The sequence below is a fragment of the Taeniopygia guttata genome, chromosome Z (genome assembly GCF_048771995.1).
Source record: "Taeniopygia guttata chromosome Z, bTaeGut7.mat, whole genome shotgun sequence".
Classification (NCBI taxonomy): Eukaryota; Metazoa; Chordata; class Aves; order Passeriformes; family Estrildidae; genus Taeniopygia; species Taeniopygia guttata.
Genome location: NC_133063.1, coordinates 33543621 through 33566981, shown reverse-complemented (window position 1 = coordinate 33566981; position 23361 = coordinate 33543621). Strand labels below are relative to the sequence as shown.

Sequence of the window (23361 nt, the reverse complement as noted above, 5' to 3'; positions counted from 1 at the left end):
ATATCTCAGTCAGAATTCACAGCCATGATCAGTGTTGATCACTAGCAAGAGGCAGATCTGTCAGGTGTCATAAGTCACTGCAAGATGGCTTCTTTATCATGACACTGGGACTTCTAGGATGGCATTTTTCACAGATGCAATCCCACCACTAGACCTTCACTTACAGCGGGAAACACTTTGCTACTCCAGTCCTGTCGAAGGGTGTGGGAAGAGAGGTGGTTTGCCATTGAAGACAGGCAAAAAATTTGTTGAGTACCTCAGCCTTCTCATTCACTTCTAACTGTTTGCCAGCCTTGCATTTCCCACAGTGGTATGTGTGTGTACACTTTCTTTGACTTCTCCTGTCAAAGTAACATACCTGTAGAAACCCTTGTTGTTATTCTTAGCATTCCTTGTCAAGTTCAGCTCTAGATGACCCCTGGCCTTCCTCAGCCCACCCCTACATAATCAGACTCCCTATACTCTTCCCAGATATCTGTGTCTGCTTCCACTGCCTCTGCATGCCCCTCTTGCCTTTTTGTTTGACTCACTCATGCTGATTTCTTACCTTCCTTACCCAATTTCTTGTGACTGGGCATCACTAACTCTTGTGTTCTATGGAAGGTGTCCTGAAAAATCTGTCACCTCTTGTAAAAAAGGCAGTTTTGCACAGGATTCTACTGACTAGCTCATTGAACAGCTGGAATTTTGCTTCCCTGAAGCTTAATAAAGTTATTATAACAATAATAAAACCATTCCTAGATAGCCAGCTGCTAAAAATATATTTTCCTTGCTCAGACCATGTGTTATATTCGTTCCAAGGTGCTAACTGCATGTTAAATATCTACAACTGGATTTATATTCCTTAAAATGAAGCACTCAAATTTAAGCCTTGTGATATCAAAGCTATTACAGATCTACTTAAGAATTTATTTCTTAATACTTAAGAAATTATTTTTCTTTCCCACATCATATGTCAATAGGAACAAATGTGGCTGTCTTCATATGATGAAGCCTCTCACATCAGAATTGGTTCTGCTTTATTTCTATTTCCTTATTTCAGGCTGTGGTTAATCTGGATGGAAAAGGAGCAGCTGGAGCAGGTACAGTACTAGGTCCCCAGCTGCCAGCTCCATCAACCACACATTGAGAATGACTTTGGCCATTTGAAGAACCAGGTGCCACCTTCAGTGTAGTCCAAGCAGCCACCTCTAACAGGAACAAACCAGGAACTTTCCTGCAGGCCAGAAACACACCAGCACGTTTGCCACAGAAGGTAAATTCAAAAATAATTTGGGAGCATTTTCAGTTTGCCAGATAAAGAGTGGGCTGCATAGTTACACAGTATCAATCTGACTCTTGTCCAAACTAAAAAGTTTTTCCCAATATAGGTTCCAGATGTAAGCAAGTGAACTGCAGATGAGGGACCATCAAGTACTTCTGGCTACAGTAGTTCCAGCAGCAGTGCTGTCACACTAATGCCTTAAACAGCTGCATCCAATATAATTCCTGCAGCAAGCAAACACACTATATTTTCCTTCCCTAATGCAATGTAGACCTTCAGTCTGAATTATTTCGAATTACTGAAATAACATCAAACTCAGTAGTCCAGGACACAAAGTTTTACAGCAGACCTCAACAGTAACGCTGTCCAGCTGACAGCTCGAGCCCGCCTGCAAAGTCCTGGTCTACCTACACAGCACGACAAAAGCAGCCTCAGAAACGAGCAAATGCATCCAGCCGACTTTGCTTTCCTGCTTTGAGCAGCGCAGCAATGAACAGACAGCTACCGTTCCTCCAATGACACGTACTCACACGTTTTGAACAAGCTCTCCTAATTCTGCTCGAAGGGAAGCATGTCTGTATAAATTACAATAATAGATTTGAACCGGCATAAATGGCGCTTGGGGTTTTTTTTGGAGTGGGTTAGGGGTGGCATAGTAGGAATGCGTGTAGGAAGTATAGAACAGCACTTCCTTCATTTTGATATAATTTCAGGGAGGAACAAAGACACTTCCCGCCGCAGCCCGGAGCTAACGCTCAAGCTCCTCAGCCGCGCCGCAGAACTCCCCACGAACTTACAAAGCGCCTTCCCGCCCATCCCCATCTCCCTCACAGGCGCCCGGCCGTTCTCCCTCTCTGGGCCGCCACCCGCCATTTTGTGCCCCCGTCACAGCCGGAGGAGCCCTTTCCTAGCCATGCCCGCCGTGCCCGCCTTTCTGCCCCGGGGTGCGCGCCGTGCCCGCCTTTCTACCCCGCGGTGCGCGCCTTATCTGCCGGCCGCGCTCCGCAGCGGGAGCCAGGGGCCCCTAGCACCGCCCCTCTCCGCCGGGGCGGGCCGGCCGGGCTGAGGGCGCGGGGGGACCGCCATCAGGCACCGCCCATAACGGTCGCGACGGTCGGCGCCAAAATTTGATCCTGGCGGCCAGCGAGGAGCGGGTGCGGATGAGCGAGTGAGACTCTGGCATCGAGGCACGACCCTGGACGGGGGTAAGCGGGTGAGGGACCGGGGAGGGAAGCAGGACTCTCACGGCCGATTCGGCATCAGAGCCGGCAGGGAGGGCTCGCTGGAGCAGGGTCGCGGGCGGGTCCGCGGGGGCAGCGCGATGAAGGCGGCAGGGGTGGGGATGGGGCTCTGCTGGGTCCTTGCTCGCGGCCCTCAGAGCCCAGGCTGCCGCTTCCCGGGGATTCGTCCCTCGTGGGCTGTGTGGCTGCAGGTACGGCAATTCTGCAAGCGGGAAAGGGAGATCTCGCCGTGTCGCTTTGCGACAAACCGTGGTTTTGCCGCGAGTCTATAGTCAGGTGTTCTGATAAACTTTGTGTAAAGTCAAGTCCCTTAGAAATGCTGAAGTGCAGTTGGGATACTGCCTGGATCTGTGGTTTACTTGGCTTTTTTGGTTTATAAATGTATTATACTTTTGTTGTAAAAGGCATGCGTTCTTTCATTTCCTCAGGTCTAGTTGTTTGTTTGGCAGTATCATTCATTCGATTTTTTTTTTTTTCTTTACTCTGATGTATATAGGATTATAATCCGGATACCTTTCTCAGTGCTTCTCAGAGGAATACTTTGCCTGGAATACCTATTAAGAGCGTTGGGAAGATGTACATTAAGTCAATTGTTCTTGAAGGTTTTAAATCCTATGCTCAGAGGACGGAAATTAGTAACTTTGACCCGTTATTCAATGCCATTACTGGCTTGAATGGTAGTGGCAAATCCAATATCTTGGACTCCATCTGTTTTGTGCTGGGAATCAGCAATCTGTCACAGGTAAAGAGATAGGACACTTAAGAAAAGTCTGTCTTCTGTTAGCAACTTTTAACGTTACTCTAGTGAGTAACCTCCCACGGAAGACCTGATGTGGTGTGTCTTTGAAAGAAATATTTTCATTATTTCAATTTTTCATTGCATTAATCTGGGTCTCTATCATTGTTGCTCAGTCTTATGTTAAGGTTGAATTACAACTTCATCCACATACCACAGTTACACGAAGTATGTGGCTTAAAACAATAGACTAAAAATAACCACTTAAAAGCTAACAGCTTCAAGCTAAAGGTTCTTTTTGCACCTACAGGTACTAATTTACTAATTTGTAATAAAATGTTTTCAGCTCTGGATTAAGTCTTAAAATCTGGCTACCTGGTTCATCAGAAAAAAATTTAAAAGTGATTTTCATGCGATGCTTATTATTTAAGAGATAATATATCTGCTTTATTTTTACTAAAAAATATGTGCTTTGACATCAGTTTCAATATCTGTCTGAAGATGATTTTTAAATTTGCTTTCTTTCCCATCCCTACCTTCCCCCAGCTGTTGACAAAGCAGGCAGGCCTCTAAGGAACAGTTTCTGAATCATTTTCCTGTGAAATGCATTGTGCAAAATAAATGTTTGTTAAATAAATTTACTGTCAGCTGGCTTTTTTTACAGATGTATTCAGTATTTGTCAGGAGCCTCATGCAGAAACAGTTATCTGGATAAGTAAAACTAGACTGGCACACACTGTAGTTTCACAATGATAGCACCTTGCAGCTCCCATGTGCCAGTTCACATGAACTCATAAATTTGCAGCTAGATCTTTGGTTTTTTTGTTAATTTCTTCTAGACCTACAGTAGTACAATTAAAATGTTAATTCTTTTCAAAAAAGTATTTATCTGTTCCCTGAACTTAGGTGCGAGCTTCCAACTTGCATGATCTAATTTACAAGAGTGGGCAAGCTGGAATTACAAAAGCAACCGTGTCTATTAACTTTGATAATTCAAACAAAAGTCAAAGTCCACTGGGGTTTGAAGCTAATGATGAGATCACTGTGACTAGGCAGGTAAGTCTTTAATATCTGTATTTTTTCATAACCTATTTACATTTTTACCATGCTGATGAGTGGGCAGGGAAAAAAAAGGGTGATTTTCTGAGTTTCTGCAGTAAAGGCAAGGTTTCTATGTTGCTTCTAGAGTGTAGTTAGTTAGAAAAACTGTACCAGTGTACGAGCTAGAAATGTTCATAAAGCAAGTTAAAATTTTCTGCCTTGCGGCTTTTTCTGCTTTCATATCTTTCCTCTTAATATCTGAACTCTGTTTTAAATTTGGCCTCCAATAGCAAGGGAACCTTTATTTTTCTGGTGAAGGTGTTGGGTTTTGGTTTTTGGTTACTTTTTGATTGTTTTTTTTTAACATAGAGTTTTTGGAAGGTTTCTTGACAGTATTTTCCTCAATGACTAATCTTATATTTTAGTTAAATATTTTCAATGTCAAACAAGTTCTGTTTTGATGTTCTGCACAGTTTGCACATACATACATATGCAAAAATATAGCAAGTGTGATTTACTCAGATTTTTTTGTTCTTTATTTCAGTTTATATTCTCACAACACCAAGCAGTTTTTTTGTCTTTGTTCTCTAGGTTGTTGTAGGAGGTAAAAGTAAGTATCTTATCAATGGTGTGAATGCTGCCAACAGTCGTGTGCAGGATCTCTTCTGTTCTATTGGACTCAATGTCAATAATCCTCATTTCCTCATTATGCAGGTATTGTGTGCATCTTTATAAAATCCAGAAAGAGTAGGACTTGCACTAAATTTGAGATAGGGAGATAGTAGGAAAATACTTAATTCCTAATTAGAATGTCATCTTCTCAAGAAAAAACAAAGTCTGTTAAATCATTACTATTGCCAGTATAGCATAGTTTGACCCTAAAGCACATCTTGTAGCACAAGACCTCATGTGCCCCTCATGTTAGCAAAACTTTCCCGAAATATATTCCCATTTTATTTTCTTTTTTTTTTCTCCTTAACAGCTAGGTATTGCTTTTATAAATATTATAAAATGGTGGGGGTTTTTTGCTATTATTTGTGCTCCCATGTTAGACAGCATCTTGAATGAAGTCGAGATATGTACCTTCCTAAGTCACAGTTATCAAAAGAAAGTTGACAAATTGGGAAGACTGTAAGGGACTAGGCAAATCCCTGTAATATTTGCAAGGAATAATAAAACAGAGGAGGATTTATTGATTCAAAGGTAACTGTCCCAAGTGGATGCCAAAGAGGGGAACAAGTTTTGTACATACTCTCTTTCTACCTGTTATGTATGAGCTACATGACCAATAAAGCTGGTTTATGATTAGGAGCTTATTAAACATCAGAAACCCAGTAAGACTCTAGGAAAAATATTTGAATTACTCTTTTAAGATGTAATCAGAACTGTGGAAGATTAGCCTGAGATACATTGTAAAGGGCCACTTCAAGTATATTACCTGAAAGAGTGACTTATTTGAACTTTGAAGAGCAAAACAACTGAGTAAACTAAATTATTGTTGTAGCGAAAAAAAAAAAAAATTAAAAGTGCTTGAACTTATAATACAATGTGTAAAAGTGAATGGAGGTTTGGGGTTTTGGTTTTTCTTTTTACTACTTCATGATACACAACCACTGATCTTGATTTATCTTTCTGTCACCAGGGAAAAATTACCAAAGTTTTAAATATGAAGCCACCAGAGGTAGGAAAGTTGTGGTAGTGTTTTTGTTTTAAGCTACTGAACTGATTTGAATTACAAGAATATATATGTTGGGCAGGGGACAACAAAAATAAAAATCGGGGGGAGATGAGACATTCAGCTTAATTGAACCACTCTAACATAAGAGGAAACATCAAAGTTTTTTGCATTGCTTTATTTTAGATTTTAGCTATGATTGAAGAAGCAGCTGGAACTAGGATGTACGAGAGCAAGAAAATATCTGCCCAGAAAACCATAGAGAAGAAGGAACTCAAACTGGAAAACATTCAAACGGTACTACGTGTTGTAAAGTAGACTTTCATTCATGTTTGTTAAAGATAACTGAACAGCTAGTTCAATGTTGACTTTGTACAGCATTCTAGAATATTTCGTTTCTGCACCTGGAACTAGATATCCATGCCTATACATGTTTAAATTTTAGAGTTCAGTAAAATCAAAATATAAATCTTCTGTTATGTGTTTCAGGTCTTAAACGAGGAGATAGGTCCAACTTTAAAGAAACTGAAAGAGGTATGGAAAAATTAGATTCAAGTACTGAAAAAATACTTTCACAACTACCCTGAACCAGTAAGTTTTGGCTAAAACAATAGCATGTTTTCAAGCACTGCAGAGTCTTGTAAGGGAAAGAATTTTGTTATATTTCCAAGTACAAAGAATGTGACATTTTGGACTTCCAGGAAATCCTAGAGAGATATAGAGAGAAGGAAGAAAACAAGAGAACTAGATGAAAATAGATTTTAAAATGTTTTAGTTCTTAAAAAAAACTAAGTCAAGTGGTATTTCTGGTGTTCAGTCTATTTTATGAATATTATTTTAGCTGAGAATAACATGAAGAATCCATCCTCTTGCTTACAAATACTGATGTTTAGAAGTACTTAAAAGATTTATGTAGTAGCCTTATGTAACTCTGTTTTTCCATCAAAATTTAGTGTGTTGTTATTTTTTTTTTTCCTTTGTTTTTTGTCCAGAAACGAGCATTCTATCTAGAATACCAAAAAGTAGTACGAGAAATAGAACATTTAAGCCGTTTTTGTGTAGCTTATCAGTTTGTTCTGGCTGAAGAAACAAAGGTATCCTCCACTGGTATGCTAAAGGAAATGCAATCTAATGTAGAGAAGTTTAAGGAATCAAGAGCTGAAATTGAACAGAAGGTAAAACAGCTTAATGAACGCATAGCAGAGATGGAAAAGGAAAAGGATAAGGTAAATGAAAAAATGAAAATAAACAGTTGTACTCCTCTGAATACCTGCATACAAAGAATTTTAAGATACTGGAATTATTTCTAAAGATAGTATACTGTTGAATTTTTATCTTCTGGTATGTAGCTTAGGTTATGCATTGTTCATTGTCGGTTTTATCTAGAAGACATCCATTTAAAGTTTTTGGTTTTGTCTGAAATGCAAATGAAAAATAACTGAAACATAAAAACTGTTTGACTTCATGTTTTTACTCTATGCATTTAATGGTATGTTTTGCCAGAGGCTTTTTTTCTCCCTTTTTGTTGATGTCTCAAAAGAAAAGTAAGCAAAGTTTTGTTTGGCAATAATCAGTATTGACTTTGATTTTGGGGGCAGTAAATTTAATGACATACAGGATGGCCCATAGAGGCTTTAGTGTTTAAATCCACCTTCTGTACAAGGACAGTGTCCCATCTTATGGAGTGGTGTGGGTCTTCAATAATAGTTCTAATTAAGTTGTATTTCAGAGGTGGGAGATGATCTGACCTGTTTGTATTGAAGACTACTGCCTGCTTGGTCAGATTTCCTTCTACAAAAAGCTCTGAACAGAAGGCGAAGTATTATAAATACTGCATTGGTGTCACAGGCTAAATTAAATTTCCTTTATTACTGATTGTAGGAAGTTGGTGGTAAACTCCAAGAACTAGAAGCTGCTCTTTCAGGAAATCAAAGAGTTAATGCAAAAGCACAAAGTGCTCTTGATCTCAAGAAGCAAAACTTAAAAGGTGAAGAGGTTAAGTATAAGGAATTGGTAACACGTATGCAGAAGGTAAGATATTTATATATAATTTTATTTACATACTAAATTAATTCAGATTGTGGGAACAGCTGTTTTTTTCTTTCCTGTTATGGTATGAAGAATCATGTGACTGGCAAGAATTACATTTAGAAGCAGAGACAAATATTAAGGGCATTGTTTAATTTTTTCAACATAAGTAGTAGGTTCTCTTTAGAAAAATATGTTGTGCAAATGCAAATACAAATAAAGTGCAGCTCCTCATGGTTCTACATTTTTTCTTAAGCTCAGCAGAGGTCTCTGTAGCTTCGAACTATTATGCTTTCTGGACATTTGTTACTCTTAATGTTAAATGAGAAATCTCTGCCTTGCATATTTTTGACAATCAATGTTTTGTTATGCAGGAGGATCATTTTTTAGATCTTGGGAAGAGCAAGATAATTCTAGTTCTTAGGCAGTTGTTGCCACTTCCTGTATTTCATCTCTCTGTAGATATTCAGTACATTCATGGGGCGAGTAATGCATTTGAAAACATGCAAAGACATATTGCAAGATCGCAAAATCTGACAAAGGGTCATAGAAATTTAGATGATGAAAACTACTTGTTGCTCGTCAGCTAAAGAACTTGAATTTCAAAGTAATAGACTCAGGTTCTCTCTTTTTTTTTCTTTGTTTTGCTGAAGGATTCTAAAGCATTAGTGTCAAAGGAGAAAGAAGTAAAGAATCTAGAGAAAGAACTAAATGTTTTACTGGAAGAAAGTGAAAAAGATGCACATGCTTTAGTTGCAGCACAACAGCATTTTAATGCTGTATCTGCTGGCCTGTCCAGCAATAGGGATGGTGAAGAAGCTACTCTTTCAGAACAGATGATGATCTGCAAAAATGAAATTAGCCAAGCAGTAATAGAGGCTAAACAGGTAAGAAAAAAACCTCTGCCTGTCTCAGACCTGCCTTCATGCTTTTGAAAATTGTCTGAAAACCAATGAACAGGTGCTTGAAATATCAATGAAAAGAGGTGCAGAATATCTATGCAAGATATTTTACATTTGAGCATATGCATTAAACTAACTTTTTGATAAAATATAACTGAAATATCCTTGCACAGGAAAATGCTGTAGTATTGCTGCAAGAAAGTATTAGAAACTGGCATTTGAGATATAAAATAGAATTCACTGTACTCAAATGATCAATAGTATTGAATAGGAAAAAATGAGGACTGTTGTTCATGATGGACAATCAAAAAGATTTTGGCAGTTAAACTTAATTGAATCAAAATAAAGATGCCTGTCATTTTGAAGTGGAGAGTTTAGAAGAAACTATTTTCTCCTTAGTTAAATTGTATGTTCCTCACATGACTGAAAGAGATGATACTTGTTTGTCTTAAGATAGAAGACCTCTGCTGGGGTAGTTGTGATAGTGGAGTTTAAATTTCCCAAGTTCACTTTCTTTGTCTCACTTAGAGAGAAATTCTTCATAGAATAATAAGGACAGCTATATCCCACCTTAAATTACTTTGTTTCTTCTCAGAGTTTATTCATGTTCTAATACGTTACCATGGTTAAATATGAGACCTATGGTTTTGTTTCCAAATAACCTGTGCCATTATTTTCAAAAGCCAAGGCTGGTTTTTGTCATATCTGCAACCAGTGGAAAATTGCATAAATTAGATGGGCAGCTTGATAGTGCAAGTGTTTTAAAATTGCCTCTGCAAGTTTGTCTTTGAAGTTCTGGTTCCATATTTGCTTACTCCTTATAGGCGCAAATGAAATTGAATTATGCACAAAAAGAATTAAAGGCAAAAGAAGCTGAAGTTAAAAAGATGGATGAAGGCTACAAGAAAGACCGAAACACATTTGAAGCTGTTGAAAAAATGAAAAGAACCCTAGAGAAGCAAATACAGGAGCTGAACTACTCAGGTCTGTACAGACTTCTGCTGTGTAATTTTGAGGCAATCTGCAAAGGAGTATGGAAGTGTCATGAGTTGACCCTGATTCCATGCCAGGTGTTTGCCAAAGGTGTTCTATCACACCACTTCTTAACTAGACAGAGGAGATGATATACTGCAAAAACTCATGTGTTGAGATAAGGACAGGGAGAGATCACTTGACAATTACTGTCATAGGCAAAATAGACTTGACTTGGGGAAATCAATTTAACATAATTTCCCAGGCTCTATTTTGTTTCTGATTTTCTGTACCTCCTCTCCATGAGTGGTGCAGGGGGATAGGGAATGGAGGCTGCAGTCAGTTCCTCACACGTTGTCTCTCCCACTCCTTCCTACTCAGGGTCACTCATACTCGCACCCTTCCCCTGCTTCACCATGGGGTTTTTCTCCAAGGGAGGTAGTCCTTATTGAACTTCTTGAGTGTGAATCCTTCTCATGGCCTGCAGCGTTTCACAAACTGCTCCAGCACAGGTCCCTCTCATGGGGTGCAGTCCCTCAGAAGCAGGCTACTCCAGTGTGGGTTCCCTTGGGGGTCACACATCCTGCCAGCAAACCTGCTCCAGCATGCGCTCATCTGTCCATGGGTCTGCTGCTTCTGACAGGATTCTGCTCCAGTATTGCTTTCCACAGGCTACAGGTGGATACACTGTGGACCTCCATGGTCCATGTTGCTACCTCAGCATGGTTTTCACCACAGGCGAATCTCAGTTCCAGTGCTTGGAGCACTTCCTCCGTGTCCTTCACTGGCCTTGGTGTCTGCAGGACTGTTCCTCTCACATATTGTCACTCCTTTCCAGCCACTGCAGATAGGTTTGGCCTTTTTTTCCCCTTCCATAATATGTTATCCCAGAGGTTTCACTACCATCAGTGATGGTCTTGGCCTTAGTCTGCCTTGGAGCTGGCTGGAGGATGCAGAAACAAAAGAAAACAAAAGAATTTATGCTCTGCTTCCCATCAGGAATTAGAAGGCATTGTTCAGCCACTTCCTGTGACGTAGGACCTCAGTATGCTGTTTTGGAAGGCTGTTTTGGAAGACAAAGGCCTTAATAATGGATGCTCACTTCCCTCATCCTTTCTCTTAGCTTTTACTGATGAGCACACTTTCATAATAGTATGGAATATCTGTTGGACCCCATATCCTGTCTATGTCCCCTCCCAACCTGTTGTCCACTCACAACCTACTGGCTTTTGGAAGAGGGACTGGAGGGATAGCCTTGGTGCTGTACCAGCATTCTTAGTAGCCAAAGCTGTGTTACATCTATGCTTTTTCAGTAGAAACACAAACAACAGCACTATGAGGGCTGCTGTTGGACATCTCACCCAGTCCCAGTGCAGGAGGGAAATGAAAATCAAGTACACTGCTTTCAAGCATAAATTCCTCTGATGTGAGCTCTGCAAACTCTTAAACTTCCACAGACAGCAGCTTAAAATAATTTGTTTGTATAAACTTTGAGCTGAGCATTTTGAAGTTTGATGGCACAATTAAATTCCAGCTAAAATTTAGATGGTAAAAGAGACCAAGACTCTTATTACTTCCTGGGTTTCCGTACCTAAAACACTTCTTAGAGTTTGTTTCTTATGCCAGGTAGCAGTTGTTTCAGACACTACTGTTAGCTGATATTCCAGATTAACCTTTAGAGAAGAACATTACTCTTTAAACTTTTTTCTTTGGATGTTTGGTGTCATGATGGTATAAATGTATTTAGTTTAAAAATTTACAAATTATTTTAAAAAGTTTTCTCTACATATATGTAGATAAGCAGTGTAAGATACCGATTTTTAAGCTAATAGATTTCTCTGCTCTGGATATATGTCTACTGTTTGTGTTCAACTCTGAAGAAGAAAAAAGGGAAGAAGCCCTCCTGGCAAAAAAGAAGGCATTGATTTCTGATATCAGTCAGCTAAGAGAATTGAGTGAAAAATTAATGTCAAGACTTCCTCATCTACAGTTTACATACAAGTAAGATCTTAGTGTGATCCTGAAAGATATTTGAAAGGGCTTTTGGGGACCTTTTACCACACAATTCTAACAATGTCTCAGCTTTTGCTGTCTTTTTCTTACTGCCAGTGAATAATGACTGTCTAACCCATGCTGCAAAGTGAAGAGGAAGGGGAAGGTGAGGGGAAAAGTCCTATAATCTTCTCTAAGTCACTAGAATTTAAAAGTTTTGTCTGATGGCATTTCCAAGTCATAAACTCAGTAGCTAAAGCCATAGAATCCAAAGGTCTAAACTGGGACATATGTAATCACTGTTTCCTGCCTGTGGACTCAAGTAGACTTGCTCTTTGGAGGTCAAGTCCAGCCAAATATCTGTATTCCCAGGTTTAATTTTTTGTGTAATAGGCTGAGCATACTCCTATAGCTGTGGTAATAGCAGAGCCCCTTGGAAAAATCCATTGAAAAAATGCAGAAATAAATCAAGAATTACATTCTTTTAATGACTATGTAACTGAGTCATATGTAACTGACTATTTATTGTTGAATCTCTTCCTGTGGAGTATTTAACCATTTTTTTGTGGGTTCTTTTTCTGATAGAATTTAGAATTGCTTATACAAGACCAATAAGCATCATGGGTTTCAAATATAAATTTTTTAAGGATGTGTGAGAGAAAACATGATTCACAGTCACAATTTATATTTATTTTAAGACATCCAGAAAAAAGATGGAATCCAAACCAGGTGAAAGGCCTTGTTGCGTTTCTTATCACTGTGAAACTTCCATCCAATGCCAAAGCCCTGGAAGCGGTGGCTGGAGGGAAACTCTATAACCTTGTTGTGGACACAGAAGTAAGTTTATTTCATTAGTACACAACTCTTAAATTTTGAGATGTGGTTGTATGATTTGGGTTGGCAAGCATGTGCCTTGTTACTGAATGCATGAGAGGGGTTTGGACCTACGTATGTGTTTTAATTGGGTCAAGAAAGGCATGCATAGTTGGTGACAACAATGTGTTCCTCCAATGCCCTGCTGTCTTACTTTACAAAATTACTTGTGTACTCAGGTATGCTTTGTACCTTTTTTTCATTTGAGGTTACTGGCAAAAAGCTGTTAGAGAAGGGTGAACTAAAGCGTCGATACACCATCATTCCCTTAAACAAAATTTCAGCCAGGTGTCTTCAAGAAAACATAGTCAAGTTGGCCCAAAGCCTGGTATGTAAATAAATTCACTCTTGACGCTATATTGCTTCTGTCCCATTTTGATTTTATTTCTGTGCTAAGAACTTGAGATTCTTAATGGTTATTATAATAAGAATTTGTACAGGGTTTGATGATATATTGATTTTGTTTTCCTTTGTATCCTTTTAATTTTGTGAGGATTAAATGGGTATTAATTATTCCACTTGTAACTGAAATTGTTTTAAAATGCAATAATACCTTTGGAAGAGTTGTATCAACAAAAGACAGAAATCAAATTTGAAACTTCTTTCAACTTAAGGCATACTAATTGCATTTTGTTTGATTTCTAGGCTGGACGTACTAGCTTGTATTTAGCCCTTTCTCTAATTGGGTACAAATCTGAACTGCAAAAAGCAATGGAATATGTCTTTGGAACAACATTGGTCTGTAATAACATGGATAGTGCTAAGAAAGTGACTTTCGACAAAAGGATAATGACAAGAAGTGTTACTCTTGATGGAGAGGTGTTTGATCCCCAAGGAACTCTGCATGGAGGCAATTGCTGGTTCTATTAATACAATACTAATAATATTATGTGCTTATTTGTTTACTGCTCTTGCATATTTTTTATAAGATTTAACAGTAACATTTTTACTTAGATACATACTGGGAATAATACATTTGCGTTAATGTAAAGTTGTCTTCAGCTGAAATAATATTAATTAGTTTAAGAAAAAAGTAAATGACAAACTTGCCATAAAGTAATTTACATTTTAAATACTTCAATCTTATTAAACTGTATAATCCTCTTGGAAGCAAAAGTGCTTGGAATTCAAGCACTTTTTGAAGTAATTCATCATTGGTTTGTGATAATTTCATAAATTACGGAAAATTAGATGTTTGTGTAAGACACACATGCTCAATATTCAAAGACTGCTGAACTATGCTCTGTAACAGGTGAGGTAGTCTTTCTCTCCTGAGAACTCTAGCTTTAGCCTAGCTGCATTCTCTGTTTCTCAACTAAAATAAATCATCAGCATGTCTCATTGTTAATGCTTACAATTTGCAATTTCCAGTGGTGGATCTACTGGTTTGATTCCAATCAGCCTGGCTTTTAAATTTTTTCATTGAACAGGTGCATCCTTACAGGCTGGATCAATATTGTCTAAACTTCAAGAAGTGAAAGATGTTCAAACAGAACTCCAGGAAAAGGAATCTGAACTTGAAGCGGTAGAGAATGAGTTGGCAACCTTGAAGACGGTTGCTGAAAGGTAAGGTTTGCACTATACAATGTGTATAATTTCTCTTAATGTGATGGAGTAAATTTAATGTAATGAGTTCTTTTGGGTGGCCATAGACCTGTTGAGAATGTAATATGCAGAAAGTAATTCCCTTCCTCTCTTTCCTTGCAATAAAATTAGTAAGTTCAGTAATCAAAAAGAAAATTCAGTTTTAAAATAACACATGCAAAACCACTTTACTTTGGATAATACAGGGCAAAAAAAAGGGTACACATTGGTAGCTAATTGAAATTGGTTGAATTTTCATTAAGTACACTGAAGAATGGATCTGTTCTAGACATATTTTTAACACCTATACAGAATTCCAATTTGTGGTCAGTCTAATTTTTCTCACAAGGAAATAAAAAGATGTTAAAAAGGACTATCTGAGTGATACTGCTGTAAGCATTTAAATTAAATTATATTAAGTATATTTGATTTTTAGCTACTCAGTTACTGAATACCATATCAAAAGATGGAACCAAAAAATATGTTTAGTCAATTCTGCCAAAAATATCCTAAGGAAGTAGTGTTGTATAATATGCTACTACCAGCTGGATTTGTTTCTTCAAATTGTTTTGAGCTGCAGTAGACTTCCTGAAATATCACCAAGAAGAAGAAGGAACTTCTGCTTTTAGATACCTTTTCTTTAATTCTTCACCCATGTCATGCTGCCAGTTGGGAAAAAAGTTGCATTTGTTTTAATAGGTCAGATCAGGGCTAAATAGCAGGAGCTACATATATAATAACTTGCTTGCCTATAAACCTCACAATTATTATTTAAAGCCATTATATTGGATTTTCATTCATTTAAGCTTATTTGCCATACTGTCATCACCGTATCTCTCACATGAGAAACAGAATATAGATATTCATCTACTTACTCCAGCTTTGAAAGTGAGATGCTGGATACCCTTCCGTATAGCAGTGTTTGTCACTACTGTCTCCAAAGGTATCAGCAGCTGAAGCAGCAATGGGAGATGAAGTCTGAGGAAGCAGAGCTTCTGCACAAGAAGCTTTGTCAAAGTGCTTACCACAAACAAGAGGAAGAGCTGATTGCCCTGAAGAAAACTATTGGTGACAAATGTGTTCTTACTCTTATCTGAAAACTAATTGCTGAGAATGAGATGGGTATCAGTCTGTTTGAGTTACACGTTCTTTGTTTAAGAAAGAAGTACTTTCACTTTAAAAATAATAGCTTTATATTTTGGAACATGTAACAAGCACAGAATCACAGTATACTTGCATAGAGGCGATTCACTTAAAGATGGTCATTCTCTTATAGTAAAGGCTATACTCTTATTGAATGTTTTTTATATACTTTGTAAATGAAAATACATCTTTGCAGGGAAGTTTAAAAATTGATTTAATCCCATATTTGTGTAATCTTTCCTTTTTTAAGCCATCTATTTCTGTAGATAGGTAAGGTTAATAATATAGTTTGCATAACAAGAAAGCATTGGAAAGAAATAGTGTTCCATATAGCTGAGGGAAGACAAAATTACACAAAATGCAGCAACAAGTAAAATGTCTAAAAAATGGCCAGAAGTGATACATATCTAGATCTTGTATTCCAGGGATAGGATGCTATCTTGTTAGATAGCCATCTGATTAATTACTTCTTGATCCTGTGACTTGACATTCTTCCCTCTGCCAAAAAAAAAAGGTCATCTTTTCATAATGGCTGTTTGGTCCCCTACTAATAACTGATAGAAAAAGCATACAGTCTTAGAGTAATCATTGAAATACCTGACTTCAGCAACTAGTGAGTGCTCAACCACTTTTTTCCTGTTGGGGGCAAAGAGATTTATTTCATTTGCCATTTAGGATGTAAATTTAAAGATGAGAACAGTGCTCAGTCTCAATACTCTACTTCTTGATTCAGCATCTTGTGAAGAGACAATAAACAAAACCGAAGAGAGCAAAAAGAAAGCAGAAAAAAAATACAAGGAATTGGAGAATAAAATTAAAAACGCAGAAGCAGAATATCTAAAAGAGCGGAAAAATGCAGAGCAGAAACTAGACAATGCCAAGAAAAAGGCAGACACTTCAAGCAAAAAAATTAAAGACATGCAGCAGGTAAAACTTCACTTCTGTTGGCAGTTTTCTTAATGTTAAAAGTGGCTGCAAAAAGCAGAAAGTATGATTCTCCTGAGGTTTTAATCCTCTCAGTTTTGGGACTTAATATATTACTGTGCAGTCACCAACATAGTCATTGACTGAGGTTTTTTTGTATTTTTATTTTTTTATTTTGTGGGATTGCACTCTTGCTCAAGAATGGGTGCTGTTAATCTTCTACAACATTTACTACATCAAACTGAATCTTAATTCTTTCCATTTAAGTATAACTAATAAATTGGAAAATATCTCTTTAGGAAGTGAAAGCTTTAGTTCTGGAGCTTGAAGAGCTGAAACAAGAGCAGGCCTCCTATAAACTACAGATAACAGCTGTAGAGGAAGCAATCAAATCCTACCAGGATCAAGTTGATGCTCTGGTGGCTGAAGTGGCTAAAACAGAGGTAAAAATGAATAAATACTGTGTTTCATTATCCATTTTGATGTTACTCTGTGATCCTCTGAACCTCACATTATAATGTGTATTTTTTTCTGCAGAGTTACTACACTCAATCAGCCTAGGTAGTTATTTTTTTGCTTCACTTTCACATGTGAATTTTTTCTCCTTGCTGTGTCAGTTCTAATAAGGCTTTAATGCCAACTTTAGAAGAGGCCAATAAATGTCTGTTGATTTGCTTTTTCAGGAATCTGTAGAGAAAGCACAGAAGGAGCTTACCAAGCAAAAGGAAGTAATTGCATTACATGATAATGCAATTAAAGACAAATCTGCAGAGATGGTAAAATACAGAGAACAAAACAATGAATTACACCTTAAGGTTAAAGAATTAGAACACAGCATCACCAAATGTCAACAAGAGGCTGCTGATGCTGATGCCAAGGTATTTTGAAATTGTGCTTTTCTTCACATTGTGACCAAGGATGGTTATTCTCTTGCCACATACAAAGGGAACATGAAAGTCTTTTTCCTTTAAGCTCTGTCATATTTGCAGCTCTCAATATAAAATTATTATCTGAGGAAGAGGGATTGTACATTGTAAAAGAGCTTATCTGTATGGAGTAACAGGGGGTAGATCATGGTGAGAAAGTGATCAGTAAGAACATTCTGACTGTATGGACAAATTCGCTAAGTAATTAAAGAAAGTAATTCCATGATATTGGTATAGCTCAGATGTAGAAAAAATGTGTTTGAAATAAGTAAGTAAGATGTACATGAAAGTTACCTTAAATGCTTCATTTGTCCACAGTGAAGGAAATCACACAAATCATTGTAAAGATATGTGCCTGTGCTGCATTGGTGTAGAAGAATTAATGTGGTAATTTCAGAATCTAGGTGGGATTTTGTTTGTTGTTTTGGTTGCTTGTTTGTTTTAATTTTTAGTTCACACTTAAAAAGCGTGAGGAAAAAGCTTCAACATAACTTTTTGTTTAAAGGTGGCCAAAATGCTGAAAGAATATAAGTGGATAGCTTCAGACAAACCACTCTTTGGCCAGCCAAACACAGCCTATGATTTCAAAAGTTGCAACCCTAAAGAAGCAAGTCAGAAGCTGCAGAAATTGCAGGAGCATAAAGAGAAGATGGGAAAGAATGTGAACACCACAGTTATGAACTTGATTTCTGATGCAGAGGAAAAGGTAAACATTCTATGCTTTTATCTGTAAAGATTGGTCAGGCTGGTCATATAGTATATACAGTATATACCAATATATATATATATAATGTAGCTTTATGTTTTCATGTGCTCTATTTCTCAATACACCAAAAATAAACTAAACCTTTTGCTGGTTCTTTCATACTAATCTTACATCTTTGAACTGTTCATTGGAGCACCAGGTTTTTAGGTTACTCATAATTATGACTTTGGATGGTAAAAAATACTATTTTATTCCTTCCTACCAGTTAATCCTAAACTGAAGCATTAGCAAGCTTTGTGATGTCCATTAGAGTATCTAGAATCTATACACTGAATTAAAAATTGCAGACCAAAAATATATTAATCTTCAAGCTTGATGGTGTAGCAAGGTTTTCTTGTATTAATCTGTATTTCCAGGCTATTCCAGGATTGTCTGAAAACTGTCCACTGATTTTATCCTTCAACTTTTCTAGTACTGTTTCCTCCTATAAGCCTCCAGAAGTGTCCTTTCTTCTATGGAAAAGCAAGTGAAACATGATTAACTTGGGAAGTGCCACTTTCAGAGCAATGTCATTCTTCCCCCTTGCTGATTGTTGAAAATTCTGATGCTTTAATTTGCAAATATTCCCAAAATTTATATTCCTCATGCAGCTAAATGAATGCACTGGATTTTAATCTTGTGGTTAATTACTATTTCATAACTACACAAAGATACAGTGAAGCTGTAAGATTAGCACAAAATGCATTTGAGCACAAAGTTCATTGAAATCAATCTTTTATTCTCTTTGCACCAGTACAATGACTTAATGAAGAAAAAAAGAATTGTAGAGAATGACAAGTTAAAAATTCTTGCAGTTATTGAAGAGCTTGACCAGAAGAAAAAACAAGCTTTAGATATTGCTTGGAAAAAGGTATGACACTTGAAACTTATCTTCATGTTTTAGTTAAGGATCAGATTTATTTTGGATTACTGTTTTGCATATTTCCTTGGGAAAAAGTCGGTTTTCAGAACTACCATCCCTGACCCGTATTTTAAAATAGCCCCTTTATTTCTCCTGTTTATTCCCACTTTTCAGAATAAGACATGAATTCTTTGAGAAGTGTAGAGGTCCATTTAAACCTGAAAAACTATTTTTTCATTCCCTTTTTGTGTCCACAAACATTTCATGAAGGTTAAGGCATATTGAAATACAGCTGAGGTTTTTTTTTTTTTTGTTTTGTTTTTTTTCCTTAAACCAGTATTTTACTAGAGTAAAAATTCTTTATTCCTATGTTGCCCTCTACAGTGCAGGGCTGTGGGCCTGGTGTAGTGCTTCTGTTACTGTCAGGGTAGAGCAATGTCTGATTTATGTTTCTGTTACCTAGGCACTTTGCCTTTTTACCAGGTCTCTCATATAATGAGAGACTTTATACAAAAGTATAAAATTATCCCTTTCTACATGGAAATGTTCTGATACTTTATTTTTTGCTGTACCAGCAGAACTTGTGTTTTTTGGCTTTTGATAAAATTGATTTTAACCAAGATTAAATTGCACATAGAAGAAGTATCTAATTATTAATTATGTTGCCTGTACTTAGGATATCACTGACAAAGTGGTACCTTTTAATTGTAAAAATTGTGTTTGGCAGAACTTAGTGAGCTGTAATGCAAAAGCACACAATTGTTGGAATACATGTGTTTTCAGATAAATTCCTAAACCTAAGACATTTTTAATCTACATTTACAAAGTTGCATCCCATCTCATACCTGGACATTGCTTAAGTAAACCTGGGAAGAAGAAGAGTGGGGAGGATGCCAGCATGTATCTCTTACATGGTGCTTGTACTTTTAGTAGTCCATTAATTGAAATGGAAGTTGCAATTTGCCGGTTTATAAATCTGAGTTAGGGCCATAATCATTTCCCTGGCTGATAGCATAAAGAAGCCTTCCAATACATCTTTCATTGGATCCTTCTAAAATACTTAGCATGAGGTGTCATATATCCTTTGGTGTTGCTTCTCTCTTCATTGCAGAAAAAGTAAAAGCTAACGTTTACTCACTGTCCTGTATGTGACATGGGAAGTCACCATATTGAACTGGGAAAGATGTTGTGGGTGTTGTGCTGCTCATCACTAAGTTTTTTACTGTTTGTGCTCTTGATCCAGAGCACGCTTATACATCTTTTGTGGTCTGACTTCTAGGTCAATGAAGATTTTAGTTCCATTTTCTCAACACTCCTACCTGGAGCCAGAGCTATGCTAGCACCCTCTAAAAGTCACAATGTCATTGTTGGTATGGAGTTCAGAGTTGGCTTAGGAAAGATCTGGAAGGAAAACTTAACAGAACTTAGTGGAGGACAAAGGTTGGTGAATTCACTTGTTTTCCATTGTCATTTTGTATGTAACTGATATGTCTAACTAATAAAGTCCTGAAAAGCAAAAAATTAATCTTTTTCTTGTCAAGTCAGGGACTCTGCCTCCTTCCAAATGGACTCAATATTGGAAGCACTATTAATATATTCTGACTTAGAACAATGCTTTACTTACTATAATAGACAATATTTTATTCCCATCACACAGAAGTGGCAAAAAAAATTTTTTTGAATGGTGAGAAAAACCATTTAGTACTACCACTACTTTAGGTAGTACTAACGTAACCTTGAATTAAATGCTCCTCTCCTTGAGCTGTAACCACAAAAATCTATATTGGCAAATATTTCCCTGGTATAAAGGTAGTGTCATGGCAACAGTTTCCTTCTCCAGTGTTTATGGCTACTGTGTAGGGCATGTGCTTCTTTGCAACTTCTAAGGGAAAAAAAAAGATCTTTACAAACTGAAAAGCAGAAACAATTTAGGAAGAGGTGAGACAGATACAGAATTGTGTCACATTCTGTTCTTTCTAAGGACAGAATAGTTGAAGAACCAGATCTGGAAAAACACTGCAAAACTCAGAACTGGGAATTGAAAAACAGCATAATTTCAAACATCATCACCCAACTAAAGTGATCTTCCAATAAGAAAAAGTAATATTTGCTGTTTCTGACAGAAGACTTCATGTTTTGAAATAGGGAAACTAATATTCCATCTCTTCAGAACCATAGCAGTAATGTGCTTTTGAGGGACTATTTTAGAATCACAGAATCATTTAGGCTGGACAAACTGTCTTAAGATCATTAAGTTCAACAATAATCTTAACTGCCAGGTCCACCATTAAACCATGTCATTACACCCCACATCTACATGTCTTCTAAATCTCTCCATGAGTGCTGACTCAAGCACTTCTGTGGGCAACCCATTAAAATGCTTGATAACCATTTCAGTGAAGAAACTTTTCCAGATATCCAATCTAAACCTACCCTGATGTAACTTAAGGCCACTGCCCCATGGCCTGTTTCATTAGCTGGGAGAGGAGGCCAATCCCCACCTGGTTACACCCTCCTTTCTGTGGAGAGCAATAAGGTCCTTCCTGGGCCTCCTCTCCAGGTTAAACAGCACCAATACCTGCTTCTCATCGGACTTGTGATCCAGACCCTTTACCACCTTCATTGCCTTTCAACAATTGTTTTCAAAAGCCAGAGCCCTTCAGATAAGACTAAATCATAATTTTCTTGTCTCCATACTAGATCATTGGTGGCCTTATCCTTGATATTAGCCATGCTCCTCTTCAAGCCTGCCCCAGTTTACATCTTGGATGAAGTGGATGCAGCTCTTGATCTCTCTCATACCCAGAATATTGGGCAGATGCTTCAAACTCATTTCAGACGCTCCCAGGTATGTTCTTGAAATTATTGTGCTAATAGAATTGTTTGGGTTGGAAGGGGCCTTAAAGATCATCTAGGTCGATCCCCTGCCATGGGCAGGGACACCTTCCACCAGGCCAGATTGCTAAGAGTTCCATTATTTACAAAGGCAGTTTGTACTGAGGGCTCTGAGCTGTTTACCTCTTTCGTTCTATAGCTGTGTATTGTATTTCTGAGTTGTTTCAACTGAAACTAGACTGACATGGCAGTTGTGAAACTTGAATGTTGTTGCTGCACTGGTTAAAAGGGACCAATAGGGAGGAGTATTTGTGATATGCTCAATTTCAGGCATAACAATATCCTGAATTCTTTTTTTCCTAGAGATATTTAACTTGAGGCTAAAGATATTTCATGTTGACCCTAATGAAATTAGTCAGGCAGTACTGGAAAGGATCTCTGTATCATTGTGACCTGTACAAAAGAGAAAAAGAGGCAGTACCTGTTTCTATTTGATATAATTTGACCATTCCAAATTATGTGAGGAGGGGAACCAGTATTGCAAAATTATTTGAGTAGTATCTTTTGACGAGGTAAGATCTTGCATTCTTTCATAATTAATGGCACAGTTATGTCCATATTTTCTTCCACCACAAACAGGCATCCTGCATTGTGGACTGTATCCCAGGCCAGGTGCTGGGATATGGACAGGAGTGTCATTAGCTGCAGAAAAAGAAGGTTTACATGAAAAAAAGTGGGTTTACAGTAAAAGTGGACCAGTGTAACACAGATCCCACTGTTGGGACCTCTTGAGCCTTGGTTAGTTTTAAATATTTTTTTAAGGTTATTACTGAGGTATTAGCCAAATTAAGGAAAAGGAGTCCTCTCTTTGGAAGCCTTTTCTAGTGTTGTTTGGATAGCAACATTTATTTTAAGTATTTCTGGTTTGTTTTAGTTTATTGTGGTGTCTTTGAAAGATGGAATGTTCAACAATGCAAATGTCCTCTACAAGACCAGGTTTGTGGATGGTGTATCCACTATTGCAAGATACAGTCAGATCAAAAACGAGAGAAAAAAAGAGCGCCGACAAGAAAGTGCCAAAAAAAGAAAAATTACGGAGAATGGTGAGCTGAGTGACATAGGACCTGCAAAGATGCGCATCCCTATTCTTGCACAAGTCTAGTAACAATTTAAATGGTCCTTGTTGCTTCCTAATGTTTTTATAATATGTTTTGATGTTTTAGTTCATATCTGCATTTTATTAAGAATTGAAATTCATACAAAGTAGTCTTTAATAACCTGTTCTATTAAGTAAGCTGGACAATTTTGATCTTTATGGTGTGACACAAGTCATGTCATTCCTCTCTAACATTTACACATAAATGTATATAAGCAGTAGCTTTCAGTAAACTTATAGCCTTTAGATGAGGAAAAGCTGATTCAACTACCAGTGTTCTATTCAGAAGACCTATTGCCAAGTATAGTAACAGTCTTCCTTGCCTGTTGTCAAATTCCACAGAAAAGTGTCACTGATAATTTTTGTTAAGGAGCAAAGCAATCCTCAACAACTAACTACTGCAATTTTTTTACAATTTTTCACCTGTTGTTTTTCCAAGATAAAATATGATATACAGTACAA

General features: G+C 37.4%; 2 protein-coding genes across 2 annotated transcripts in view; one reads left to right on the top strand and one right to left on the bottom strand.

Annotated features, from left to right (window-relative positions):
* The window catches only part of PTGR1 (prostaglandin reductase 1), a 22101-nt gene extending 19750 nt beyond the window's left edge, over nucleotides 1–2351 (bottom strand). Inside the window, exon 1 of the mRNA XM_030257672.4 lies at nucleotides 2248–2351. The gene's annotated coding sequence lies outside the window, so the exon portion shown is untranslated. The remainder of the gene's footprint in view (nucleotides 1–2247) is intronic.
* SMC2 (structural maintenance of chromosomes 2) lies at nucleotides 2335–23361 on the top strand. The gene is made up of 25 exons (XM_030257670.4): nucleotides 2335–2469; nucleotides 3002–3247; nucleotides 4148–4297; nucleotides 4874–4996; nucleotides 5925–5963; nucleotides 6144–6254; nucleotides 6447–6491; nucleotides 6950–7183; nucleotides 7839–7988; nucleotides 8639–8872; nucleotides 9712–9871; nucleotides 11740–11860; nucleotides 12550–12688; nucleotides 12933–13052; nucleotides 13370–13574; nucleotides 14155–14290; nucleotides 15252–15376; nucleotides 16185–16378; nucleotides 16675–16818; nucleotides 17059–17253; nucleotides 17807–18007; nucleotides 18801–18917; nucleotides 20188–20348; nucleotides 21609–21756; nucleotides 22678–23361. The coding sequence occupies exons 2-25, from the start codon at nucleotides 3080–3082 to the stop codon at nucleotides 22903–22905; spliced, it is 3648 nt and encodes a 1215-aa protein (XP_030113530.4). The 5' UTR covers nucleotides 2335–2469; nucleotides 3002–3079; the 3' UTR covers nucleotides 22906–23361.